The 13,203-nt window shown below is 41.6% G+C and overlaps 1 protein-coding gene across 3 annotated transcripts in view; it reads left to right on the plus strand.

The window, feature by feature from the left end:
* Positions 1 to 12,117, plus strand: part of mlxip (MLX interacting protein) — a 32,898-nt gene extending 20,781 nt beyond the window's left edge. For 2 of the 3 annotated variants that reach the window (XM_088618561.1, XM_088618562.1), the window contains exons 12-17: positions 959 to 1,080; positions 1,456 to 1,572; positions 2,116 to 2,243; positions 2,666 to 2,789; positions 4,771 to 4,900; positions 7,746 to 12,117. In XM_088618561.1, the coding sequence (XP_088474687.1) occupies positions 959 to 1,080; positions 1,456 to 1,572; positions 2,116 to 2,243; positions 2,666 to 2,789; positions 4,771 to 4,900; positions 7,746 to 7,867 (743 nt within the window). In that variant the 3' untranslated portion in view covers positions 7,868 to 12,117. Of the gene's footprint in view, positions 1 to 958; positions 1,081 to 1,455; positions 1,573 to 2,115; positions 2,261 to 2,665; positions 2,790 to 4,770; positions 4,901 to 7,745 lie in introns of those variants that run through there. The other variant, XM_088618563.1, reaches the window with a different exon arrangement.
* Positions 12,118 to 13,203: the final 1,086 nt, after the last annotated feature.

Raw genomic sequence — 13,203 nt, forward strand, 5'->3', positions numbered from 1 at the left:
GGTTCTGGGGGGCTGGGTGTGTGATTTTCTGCTTCTTCTTCCAGGACGTCCCACATGAGGTTCCCATAGACACCTTAATTCGAAATTCTGACCTTGTACTAGGGCGGCCCAGTGGTGCAGTGGTTACCAGTGCTGCCTCACACCGCTGGGGCCCTGGCACATTTCCTATGGTGCCGTCTCTACATTCTCTCGTGTTCGTGCGGGTGTCCTCCAGGTTTCTCCCACGGTCTGAGGACTGGTAGGTTCATTGGCTTCTGGGAACACTGGCCCTGCGATGGACTGGTGTCCCATCCCAGGCAGGGAGTATCTTGGAGGGGCTCCAGCTCCTCCGCGACCCTGAATTGGATACAGCCATTCAAAAACAGATGGATGGAGTCGGAGCACATGAGCAACTGGTCCTCCTTCCATTGGCATGCCTGGTTCTTTGAACCCTTTCTTATTTGAGACCTTAAGGATTTAACCCATGTTTTAATATTTTGTGTTGTGCCCTCCAAAAGTATTGTGACAGTCAGAAATGTTACTTTTCTTTTCAAGTCAGATGGTGTGTATTTTGTTATCATAAGATTTGGTAATAAGTACAATATACATTTTATTTTGAAAACCATTCTGTATATGCCAGTGATCATAATAGAACAAAATAATCCTTGTGTTCAAAGCGGTAATTTCAAGTGATCAGAGGTGCTGGGACACTTTTTGGTCCCAGCATGTTTGCTCTTTAGGCCACTGCATAGCTGAAGCATTTCTCCTGGGGTTTCAGTATAGTATCTGCACCTCGATACGTTTTTGCTAAAGCCAGAGGTAGGGACTTTGCCCAGGTGACAGATTGGCCAAAGCTGTAAAGACAGTCGGGAGAGTTTCCACCGCGATGAAGAAACGTATTTGCGTGCCTCGAATAAAGCGTTTCGTTTCGCCTGGTTGGTTTGGAGGTAACGGTGGTGGGATTGTGTTTGTGTTTCAGCGCGAGACGGCCGCCGTTCGAGTCAGGGGTCCCCCTGTGCCTCGGAACAGTGCCCCAGCCCCCAGTCCCCCCATGGCAGCTCGGCCAGCCTCGCCAAGCCGGAGCCTCAGATGGTCATGAAGGTTCCTGCTGCCCTTCCTGTTTCTCTATCTGCACGCCGCTCCGTTTCCCCTGTCCTCTGTCTTCCGCGTTTCGATTCCTCCAGTGCTGGGCATCCTTTCCATTACATATACTGTGCAACCTTTTTTTTTGCCCTATGCAAACAGCCTGTATAATAATCAGCACCATTTCATTACAGATATTAGTGAACCAGCAGTATTTCCCAGCAGTAAATGCCAAAGTGTAATGCTGTTTTCACTACAGGAATGAGGACGGTGCAGCAGTAGTTAATGGCACAGGTTAACATCAGGCAGTGGTGTTGTACAAGGGAAGGCGTGTAATGGAACTGTTCGGGTAGAGGATGTCTGCACTCACGTTTTCTGTGCATGTCTTTGCAGGGCCGCAGAGGCAGTCACATTTCTGCTGAGCAAAAGAGGCGCTTCAACATCAAGATCGGTTTTAAAACCTTAAGCAGTTTGGTATCAACGTTGAAATCTCAGTCCAATTCAAAACCGGTAGGTTGTCTTTCATTTAATGAGCATTAAGCTGGTATTTATGTATGGGCTGACACTTTAAGACTGATCTGTTTCAAGAGTAAGCTGGCATGGAGGATTTTGTTTGATGTGTTATTGATATGAAACATATCTGAATAAAAGGCCTGCATGTGTACGCGTGACAGTGCTGTGGGTTTCCACAAATTACTTTTGAGAGATAGCCAGGATAGATACTCTGTAAATAAATCCTGAGCCCTACAGAGAAATCTTCCTTCCCGCAAAGGAAACGAGCGTTTGTCTGCTAAAATAGACACAGATAAGTTTTTTTTTTTTTAGTTCCACATAAATTTGGCCTAGTTGACAAGTCGTAGTCATAAAAAAAGTGTTGTTTAATGAAACTCTTGAAAAACCCCAAATGTGCTCTTAATGAGCACTTCTCGTTGAACTAGAAAATGTAACAATTGTTCTAGCTTCCACAACAGCCAAGCGGACAGACAGGATGAGGTTCTGGGTTGAGTCGGTAAAGGAAAGCACTGGTGCAGGAGTTCTTCTGTTCCCCCCCAGATCAGTAACGCCGCTACTCTGCAGAAGACAGTTGAGTACATCGCTAAGTTACAGCAGGAGCGCCAGCAGATGCAGGAAGAAGCCAGGCGCCTCAAGGAAGAGATTGAAGAGCTCAGCGCTTCAATCAAGTGAGTGATGCTGCTGGGTGAGAGCTCGCTCTGAAAGAAAGAATGTTGATAACATTGGCGTTTCCCTGTGCACATCTGTGACAAAATGCACAGGCACTCTAGATGTGCAAGCGCCTACAGTAAACAGCTGTGAAAGTATTCCGAACTTTTCGGTATTTTGAATTTTCTGTTGTGGTCCTATTGCCCAGTACGTATTGCCCAGGTGTGTTTTTAAAAGTTTCGAATCCAAACGAACCGATTTTGTGTGCAAGCTTGAGGCATGTGTTTTGCTTGTGAGAACTCTTAAAAAAAAAAAAAAAAAAACCCAACACCCTCCTCCCCCGACGATGACCAGCAGGTAACCTTTGTCCGGCGCTCTGCCTGCATGTCCGCACTCTGAGCTCTTCAGTCGGAATGGAGAGATGAACGTGTGTCTCTTGCAGCTCTTGCCAGGAGCAGCTCCCGGCTACTGGGGTCCCAATCACGCGCCATCGCTTCGACCACATGCGGGACACGTTCGACGAGTATGTGAAGAACAGAACACTGCAGAACTGGAAATTCTGGGTGGTATCCTTGCAGTATCTCTGGTCTCCAGTCCTCCTCCTTCTCATTATTATTATTAAGTATATATTGCATTTCAAGATGCATGCAGACACACTCACACCAGGGTCGGTTTTCCCAGAAGCCAGTTATCCCACCAGCATGTCTTTGGACTGTGGTGGAAACAGGAGCACCCGGAAGAAACCCACATCAAACCTTACAAAGACAGAACTGCAGGTCTGGAATAGAGCCCAGGGCCCCAGCGTTGCAAGGCAGTAATGCTAACGTTAAAGTGACTTCTATTTGTACCTGTGTATATAGCTGAGTACTATCAGCATGAGCAATCGGAGAGATCTAAGTAATTTGCTTAAGTCTCCAAAAGCAGCTACCTTTCTGGTCTTAGTACCTACCACCTTCTAGTTAAGAATCTGCAGTATTAAAGAATGTTTTTCATTTTAAACCCCCTGAAATTTTGAGTGTATAAGAAGTTTAAATAGCAAGCAGGTCACATATACTGTAGGCATCAGTGAGCACTGGTGATTAACCAGCCCGGTTGGACCAAAAATCTAGGGTTCCACCGGATTAAGATTGAGAGCAGCTGAACGGTCTTTAACAACCCATACTATATTAAACACCTCCCTTCCTGCAGGTTTTGCAGAAGGTTCACGTTTTCATTCTATAAAACCATTTAAAAACACTTCTCGAGCAACTTTTTTACTTAGAAAAGCACCTTGGAGAAGTCTATACTGTAGATGTCTGTGCTCGGTCGCAGCCCAGAGAAAGGACCCAGAGTTGCCCACCTACGTATTCCGGAGGTTTGAAAAGGGGAAGAAAAGTTTTTGAATAAAACGTGTCACAGCAGAAGTTCGGAATGTCCCGCTTGTGGAATTCGTAATCATTTTGTAATCTTTTTTTTTTCATGTCTGTATTCACAGGCATTATCGGGGCAATTTACATGTTGACAGATGATGCACATCTGAGTTTGTCATCACCACCACCACCTTTGAAAGTACTTGAGAGATTTGGCGTAGATATCTCCCAAGTTCCCTCTACAAAGATCAGTTGACAGATGAGCTACATTTTATCTTGATAACCATGAGTTATTCATAACTAGATCTGTTGATTCTGGCATTTTTGCCCTAGCTAGAATTGTCTTAATTTTGTTTCCCCGTCGGAAAAAGGCTGGGTCAGAAAGACCAGACCTGACCATGGAAGCTTTGTGAGTTAGACTTCAAAGGCTGCTGCATACACTAGGCCGTCCTGTTCAAGTTAAAATGGCGGAAGTATCGACAGACTGTTATTTTAAAAATGCTAGAGATTTCGTCATTGTTTTGCCATTTTTCCTGCTCTTTTAAAACCGGAAACCACAGAAGAACTGGAATATCCAGCCTCTACTCGTACAACCTTTCTCCTTTCAAAGTTCCTTTTCACCAAGGCTTCTTGAATGCCCACCACACCAGCTGGCTCTCATTCCAGCCCAGGTTATTTACCCTTATTGACGACTTAATTGAACTAACAAGTTGTAAGATTATATTTGCAAGTGATATTGTTCTCAATATTGGCTAAATATTGTTCTCAATTGTATTACATGCAGTTAAAAAAGACATCTTCAAAGAAATTTAAGAGCTCAAAGCAGTCAGTTTGAATTATCCCATTAAGTCAGTTAAGGGTTCATTTGTGTGACTGAAGGTCAAGCAGGGAGCTGAGTCAGCATGTGTAGGCTGCAAAGGAAGAGGTAAAGGTTTATTCCATGCTGAAAAGAAAGGGAGCAACTGACACCACTGAAGAAGCCTGAAACAGTTGAAACATTGCCTCCTTTCTTTTCAGAACGGAATAAACCTTCACCTGTTCTGTTGAGTGACTGGGCTGGGCTGGAACAGAAGCCAGGTGTGTGGTCCTCCAAGACCACGACTGGGATTGCTTTATGCTTCTGATGGTTGCGTTTCCATGATTGTTTTTTAATAGCAAAACATTTATTTCAATTGAACCTTAACCTGTGAGTCAACAGTTCAGCATAATCATAAAGCCATTGTTTGAGTCATTCAATGGGATGGTTTCTACGACGAGCACGGAAGAGCTGTGTCAGACTACACTCCAGTGGCTTGATCGACATTGCTCCTTGCCCGTTCTGCGCCCAAGTGAGTACTGATGCCTACGCAGATTGTTCGAGAATGAAGAATTTTCGGCATTTAGAGACGACTAGAAACCCAAGAAAAGGCTGACTGCGTTGCCACTAAAAAACTTGCTGCGTTTGCCTGAATCGCAAGGTTAAAAATTGCTGTATTATCACATAGAGAGGGAGTGCGTTTTATTGAGGAACGCTAATAGTTTCAAGCACCTATGAATGCGCTGCCTCGTTTTGCAGAGCTGCTTCTATGTTTACTTGCCCTGCTGCAAATGTTTTCCGTTTAGATGGTGATTGGTATCTGCTGTAGCGTTTTATACCTTTTAGGCTCTTTTAAATATTTTTTTTAGCTTCCCCTATAAATCATGTGCATCGCAGAGTTTCAGAGTCTGATAAAGAAACATTCTGTCTTAAAGCATTTGCACCTTTTATTTTTAATCAGAACAAATGGGAGCACCCATTTTGTTGTGAGTTCCATGTGTGGTCTGATGTGACATGTGAACCTCCTTAAATGAGCCCAGAACTCTGTTCTCCTCCAATACCTGATCCCATACACCTCGAAAGAAGGCAACCATTTTGTCCAGTCAGAGGTCAGGGGATGATCATGTTGAGAATGGAAGGACCACATCGGTGATTGACAGCACCGTCTGGCCGTTGGCAGAGAACTGGTGATGAAAGAGGCATTTAAACTGGGGAAAAACACGACCTAGAGACACCCTTAAAGGACAGCTGTTGCAGCTTCTAAAACAATTGTCTCTGCTTGGTCTAGACAAAATGATGCACATGCTTTTCTTTGTGGCTTCCTCACTTTTAAATCCCACTTCACATAAGATTTGGTTCCGAACCTCATTTTATTACTTTGATTTTCCTTTTCACAAAACCAGTTGAAATTCAGCACTCCTGCAGCCTCGGCGCAGATATTTTGTTTTTGTGATGGAGGTTAAAAGTTTCGTGACAACAGTTGAGTTCCATTTATTTATACATTCCTATTATTTGTATATTCTGCTTTAGATGAATCACGCCATCTTTGTAGAAACGGCAATTTTTTTTTCATAAAAGATTTTTGGGAAACCGCGATAAGCTGTCTTTTAAATAATTTTTTGCACGGTAGAACATAAGCATTTTTTTATCCGCACTGATCAAATTGATTTCCGAGAGGAGATTCTTTTTTTTTTTTCAGCCCCTGTGAATCAAAATTGGGTAGAAGCACGCACTTGCTTGCCTGATAGTAAATCTTGTGCAATTTCGGCTACATGCTGCCTGCAAGATTTCTTTTGTTTGGCGCGTGGTCTTTAAAGTTACAGTACATGCAATAGGTCCTTGAAACATAAGAAAAATCAAACATATTTACTCCTTTGAACTTCAGATGCTTATCTTTTACTGTTTTTAGAATTTGCAGCAAAAGTGTGGAACAGGAAAGTTGTTAAAATGCTGATTAGGAAGATCTCTGACTGCTTCCTTTTGTGTTATCTGGACTTTCCAGAGGCGAGAACACTCAAAAGAAATTATTCTTGACTTGTTAGGATTTTGCACGTTGATATTATGTTGATTACTGCGTCACATTTTACCTTGATCAAACTACAAAAATGACACCTGCAGGCAATCTGTGAAGCAGGTCCCCTAGATCTTGCCCTGTCGATTTTTATATTTCCCGCTTAAGAGCATTTAAAGTTTAAAGTGCAACACCAGTGTGTGCTTTTGCTCTTCAAGCGACAGTGATCACATAACGGCGAATATGACATTAGAACTCAGTTGAGATTATAACATTACATGAATTCGTAGAGGCAGCTGAGAGCTGGTAGAGGTGACAGCTATAAAGCCAAGTGTGAGCCATGGGACACAATGTAGTAGAAAGCTTGTACACTGTACAGAAAGCCTGAAGTTTGGAGATCATTGTCAGTGCGCTGTCATCCCTTATTAAAATATTTATTGTTAATACGAGACTTGTAGTTTTAAACTTGTAAAATAGTAGGACTTTTTGACATGGCTGTGAGAGTCTGTGATCAGTGGTGGCACCCATTTACTCTTCCAGCATGCATGGACTTTCAGATCAACTTGAGTGGCGAAGTTAAACATGTAAAGAGATGAAGTTAGGCACATTTTTGCACAGGCGTTTTTTCTTTAGATGTATAGAGTTTATGTACAAGTGGGTGGCCTACAACTGTAACTCTGATAACTAATTTATTAACACGGTTTCCTTATCTAACATTGAACACTTATTTCATTGTATATAATAATCTTTTTTTCCCAGAATGAAGGGAATTCACCGATCTAACAAACAGGATGTGTAAATCTATAGAAGATGAGCAGATTTTATCCTGAATAAAGATAATAAAGTTTAGCATAAGGTTGTTATGCTCAGAAAGCCTGTAGTTCAGTATCTTGTCATGTTTCCAAGTATCTCATAGAAGAGTTTTAGGACAGATGTTTGATTATATGACAAAAAAACATCTTTGCAGATACTTCCATATGAAGTGTAAAATCTTTCTTGTAAACCAATGTGATCCCCATTGCAACAGTAGTTCAAATAGGCAGAAAATGGTTAGTTATTGGAAGGTTTATTCTTGCTGGTGTACATCAGAGCTAGTCCTACCTTACAGAAGTGCTTGGTCAGCCACAGATGTGAGATGTAATACCTCGGAGCTCTGTGTGCTGCTTGGCTTGTGCAGAGTACATCTGAGAAGTCTTCAGCCTGCACTGTGGTTTTGCCTGTTCCACATCTGCTGGGGGGGGTGGGAGGAATGTAATGTCAAACTGCTGAGGCTCCTTTGTAAAACTGTTAGATCACTTGAAGAGTTGGCCCATTGATTCTCCCTTTATAATCATGTGCATTTGTTGTGTGTGTTTTTTTTTTCTAGTGGTGTTGCAAACACTGCGCCAGCTCAGCACGACAACATCCATCCTGTCGGACCCCTCCCTTCTGCCAGAGCAAGCCAAACAAGCCGTTACCAGGATCAGCCCGCGAACCGGAGAGTCCTAGCTTGCAGAGCCAGAATGGGAGAGAGCTCGCTCGCCACTCCTTCCTTTAGCAGACTCGCGATTGCTCCTGCGTTCGTGCTCTGTTTCTTCCTCATGCCTCTTGCACAACCACGGCTCGGGCTCCCGTTCTCCACAATGGCCGCGTGGATTCCCATGAGCCCCAGAAGTCCTGCTACCTAATTAAGGGAGGTCTGGGAGGTGAGGGGTGTGGAGCAAGCGGCCCAGCCAGTGTGGCTGAGTAGGTTCCTTGGGATCCTCCAAGACGCTGCTGGTCGCGATTCGTGGATCAGTAAGCCACTTGTAACCCAGTGAGCCAGACGGGCGCATTTTCCTCCACTTGTTTGTTCATGGTGCTTTACCTGTCTCTCCCCTGTCAAGCCTGGCAGCACGTGGATCTAGGTAGCTGGAGGGCAGATCTCAGGTACACACTGGGCTGAAGAGCTGTTTCGGCGTTGCTGGCTTATTGCACTAGCATGTTTGGGGCAGAGATTGTTCGCCGGAAGAGCCAGAGGAGATAAGGAGATGCATCAGTGAGGAGACTCTGAATGGATGAGCCAGATTGTGGCTGTTTTTTTTTCTTTTTTTTTGTAGTTACTCTTAAAAGTCGTACAAAAACAAAGTCAGCAGGACAGTGCATCTTGGTAGTGTTCTCTTTCTTGCTTCTTGCACAAAAGCATTAAGCTCACTGTGCATATTAAAAAAAAAAAACCAAAGAGCGCTATTTTTGCATCACATTTATGTTATCTTTACAGCTTAGTTGGGTTTTCAGCCATATCTGTTGGTTTGACCATATCTTTGGTTTAGTGATGCGATTGCCATTATCTGAACTGTTTGAGAATTGGAATTGCATATGTGAAGCTACCTTTTGTGCAGCGTTTTTAATGCTTTAAAATGTTGAACAGGAACTGTCAGCTGAGTGCAAGCCCTCCTTTGAGCGTCTCCTGTCGAAATGGGATTCAGAGTACCGTGCCTCTGCACAACAGGGGGTACAGCATGACAGCCTTCTTTAAAAGGGAACAGCTCAAGCCAAACCATCTTCTGATGCCTGTTGCAATAAATTGTACATAGTCTGTTACTTGCATAAATCCCCTATATACTTTTAAGAAACAGAAACCAGTATTGGAGAGCTTTTGAAAATTGGGAACAAGTTACTTCTGCACCTGCTGTATGGAGTATGACTGTATTAGACTTTCTAAATTATTCAAATGTGATACTTTTACAGTGAAATGTTAATGTTGTTGTTGTTGTTGTTTTTTTTGCTAGGTGAAGGGCTAAATAAGGCGGGCTGTGTATTTATGCTTGAGTGCTCAGGGATATACACTAGTTTATTCTGAGTTATTTCTACCAAATACAATGGAATAAAATCAGGGGCATATCACTGAATGTGCATTTTCGTGTAAGCAAGCAAGTTCTGTGTTTTTCCCTACCCCATTTATTTCATTGAAGTGTTTTGGTATTTTTTTATACTCCCACATGTTGCGTTCTTTGGCTCTGTTGAAATATATTTTTATGGAATTCCTTTGTCCGCCTGTCCTGCTGCTCATAATAAAGTCTGTTCTTGTGACTGAAATTAAGTAGAGGCTGCTTTAAATGAAGTGCAAGATGGTTAAGCAAGTTACCAGTGCCTTAGAGTTGGCAATACAGTACTTGTTTTCACATCTTAGGCCTAGAAATGCATGATGTAGCTTGTAAGTGGCAGTCTCTGATTTTTTGTTTGGGGTAGGGGGGGAGGTCGTTGAATATTCAGAGACGGCATGTTCTGCAGAAGTTAGGATTTTAGTTAGAAGTTAGAACTTTTCTGTTCGGCTTCTCATCTAATGTTCAGCCATGAGATTTGACTTCAAAAGGAATCCTGCAGAATCCGTGAGTTCTGTTACAGGAGCAGCCTGGAAGACACACTTTCCATTTCGGGATTGGCACGTGTTTTTGTTTTCACCTCATCTGGCGGTTCACGCTCTTGTGGAATTGGGAGAACTTTCCCTGATGCCTTTAAACACTTTGAAATTGCAATTGTAGCACGACAAAAGCCTTGTGTTCATCAAGAAATGTATGTTTTTTTAAGGAGTTTCAGGAACAGATGGAAGAAATTCCTTCTCTTGAGAGCAATAAGTACCGGGTTGTGCAAAATGCTGTATAATTTTGAAGGTCTCTGCAACTTTTTAGTGAATCAGTGGTTTATAAGTAATGCACTTTTAAAACTGTGTGTGCGCCGTGTTGCTACATGGCAGAAGTCTGTAATTTTTAAAACTCCAGTCCATATTGAAACATTTGAAAATGTGTAAGTGACTTGGATCAAATGACTGAGATGTACAGTAAAAGGATTTAAGCAAGTTTTTTTTTTTAAACCCTTATCCCTGTCTAGCCCTTCAGGCTTTCTTAATGAGAGATTACTAAAATCCTTAAGATTCAAGGACTTCTTGACATCTTTGCAGTTTGCATAGTTCAGTCATCCTAAATAATACAGATGTGCTTCACAAGTGGAAGGTGTAGACAATCCACATTCTTCCTGTACTGGTTAAAGGGGCTGTTGTGCTTAACATGAGGTCATTCTGAATTGGCAGGCCTAATCAATCCTGTATTTCAAATACAAATTCCAAGTGCTTAAGCACAAGCATGAAAAATAAGATAACAGGCATTTTTAACAATGCATTACAGGAGGTTGGTGTTACATTGCAAAGCTTTTCATTTTTATACAGCTTTTAATGAAAACTCGGCAAAGTTCTTCTCGGCTCAGGAACTTTATATCTATAGAGGCAGTCAGTGGGAAGCCACTTCATACAGGGATAGTCAAAATGCTGTTGACAACTTTGACAGTTTATTACACATTAATTACATGGGTTACTGTGACAAAAAAGGTTTCAAACAAAAGCATAAATATCAAAGTTTATAACCGTTACCTTACAATCCTTTCACCATCTTTGGAGGAAAAAACAAAACTCTAGTAAAAAAATTGGCATTCATAGTTGTCGATAAACATTTTGACTAACCCTGTACTCCTGGTTGAGCTGTGTGAATAATTTGACTAATTTAACAGCAAACTTGGGGACTATGCAAAGACAAAAGCACAATGGGTTGACTAGATGCTTTTTCGTGTCTTGAAATTGCCTCCGTTCTGCATTCCTCTTTTTCAATGTGATTTGCTTTTGAAGGTTTGCATTCTAGGTCATAAACTTAAGTGGTCTAGTTCAATTTTATAAAGATCTCTTCGATGCTTTGCAAACATTTGTACATAAAGCTTTTTTTGTTTCTGGAAATTACAGAATGTTTTTTGTGTTATTGGTGTTTGTAGAACTGCAGGCTTAAGATTTCCATTCAAATGGAACTGAAAGGCATTTAAATTTGGATATGAAATTGTAAATGTGTATTTTAGCTGGTTCCTCCCCTTCTTTTTGTAAATAACTGGCCTAGTTTTTGTTTCAGTGATTTTTTTTGTATTTCAGGTTTTGACAATTTTATTCTATTGTCATTATTATCTATTATTTGAAAAATTTAAAGAGTTACAAGGCATGGAACAAAATGCAAAAATTGAAATTCAGATAAGCTTAATTTCATGTTTTGTCTGTGTATGCATTTTAAAGGTATGATGTGTTGAGATCATTGGTTTCTTTCATGGATGTGCACGGACTTCAAGAAAGAACTAGACATCGTTTTAATTCATCTTAATCACCGAACTTTTCCAACCAGTGTGCAGTTGGAACCCAGGAGAACTCTGAAACAGATGACAGCCACAACGGCTGTCCGAAGCCTCAACTAGAAAACTAGACTTGGACTCAGAGCTCCAGCATATTGCTACCAGTCTTCTTTTTCTATGTTGAAAACATTTGACCTTAAGATCAGGAAATATTACCTTCCCACCCAAACAGTACTGTAAACTTCAAAAAGGAAGGAACATCTTGTCAAAGTGTTATAGTAGTTATATTAAAAGTGGGAGTCCTCTTCAAAGGACTGGTTGCAGCACTTTTTTAAAAAACATCCCCCCCCCACTCCACCCACATCGGAAACCGTTTGAGTCACGACTTTCTTGTGGAATCGCCTTAAAGAGATGCTGCACAGGATTTACCTGAGGAGAGCCGAAGACCTGAAAAGTCAGATATCCAGAGCCATTGTGGGCATTACAGCAGTGATGCTCAATGCAGGGGGTGCTTTCTTGAAGGCCTTGTAGGAGATGTGCAGGATAAGAATGAGGTATGCAACTGGTCTCGCACAGAATTCAGATTTTTGATCCAATAAAAGAGTTCACAAGACAGGTGAGCTTCTGTGTATGTTTCTGTTTTTTTAAACTTACGTTCTGATCCGTGTCCTTTCAGAGATGTAGTCGAGATACCACAGCTGATGTTTATTGGTCTTTGTACACTGGACATGTGATTGTGGTGTGACCTCATAGTTTTATCTCTGAGAGACTAATCTCTAGACGTGTGTAATCAGAACAAGCCAACCTGGAATTTTGCTGTTCAAAATCAAAAAGTACCGAGGATCTCCGTGTCACCTAGCGTTTAGCTTGCATTATCTTTTTTTTTTAGGTTTTTGTGTGTTAGCGTTTTAGAAATGTAGTAATGAGTGGACCAAGTGGACTGAATATGAATGAAGTGTATTTGGTGTTGTGTGTTTTAGAAGTGGAAATTGATTTGATTTGCTGTATTGTTTTGTAGTTTAAGCACTGAAATTTTATCAAACATTAATGCAGGATTGCAAGAAGGATCACTTAAGCAGCTGGGGTTTCCTGCTACCCTTATGCACAGAAACTGTATATGCCAAATCATAATGCACTTTAACGAAACGCAGACCTTGTTTGGTAACAGGAAATATTTTTTGGGGGTTTGTCCAGAAACTTCCGGAGGATATTTTTAAAAATGCTCACTTTGTGTATCTCATAGCTGTGGTTTTACAGGGAAGATCTCAGAGAGATTCGTGGGTACAGAAAGCCTTTCACTCCAATCCATTACCTCCTTTATTCTTGCAATATACAGTGCAGTCAATTCAGTGAAAACATCCTAAAAATGAAAATTGGAATTGAATGCATGAGAGTTTGCAGTTTTAAACGTTTTGCGCACAGGCGTGATGTGGGGGAAAACAAATATACCAAGTCAGTCTACAGAATGATAAAATCAGTCATGCTCTGCCATTACCTGAGCTCAGCAGTTTTCAAGGTATAGCTCTGAAGCTTCCTGTTGACAGTAGAAGTACTGCACCTAAGCCTTGGCTTCTTCCACTTTTCATTACTCAATGTGCGTGCTGTAGGAATTTTCAAGAGCAATTGCATGAGCTCAAACTCCACAAAAAAAAAAAGCCTAGCACGCATAATCAGGCCGCAGTGCAAGTTCCTTTGGAGTTTGCCAA

This window comes from Lepisosteus platostomus, chromosome 24 (assembly GCF_059453375.1).
Source record: "Lepisosteus platostomus isolate fLepPlt1 chromosome 24, fLepPlt1.hap1, whole genome shotgun sequence".
Classification (NCBI taxonomy): Eukaryota; Metazoa; Chordata; class Actinopteri; order Semionotiformes; family Lepisosteidae; genus Lepisosteus; species Lepisosteus platostomus.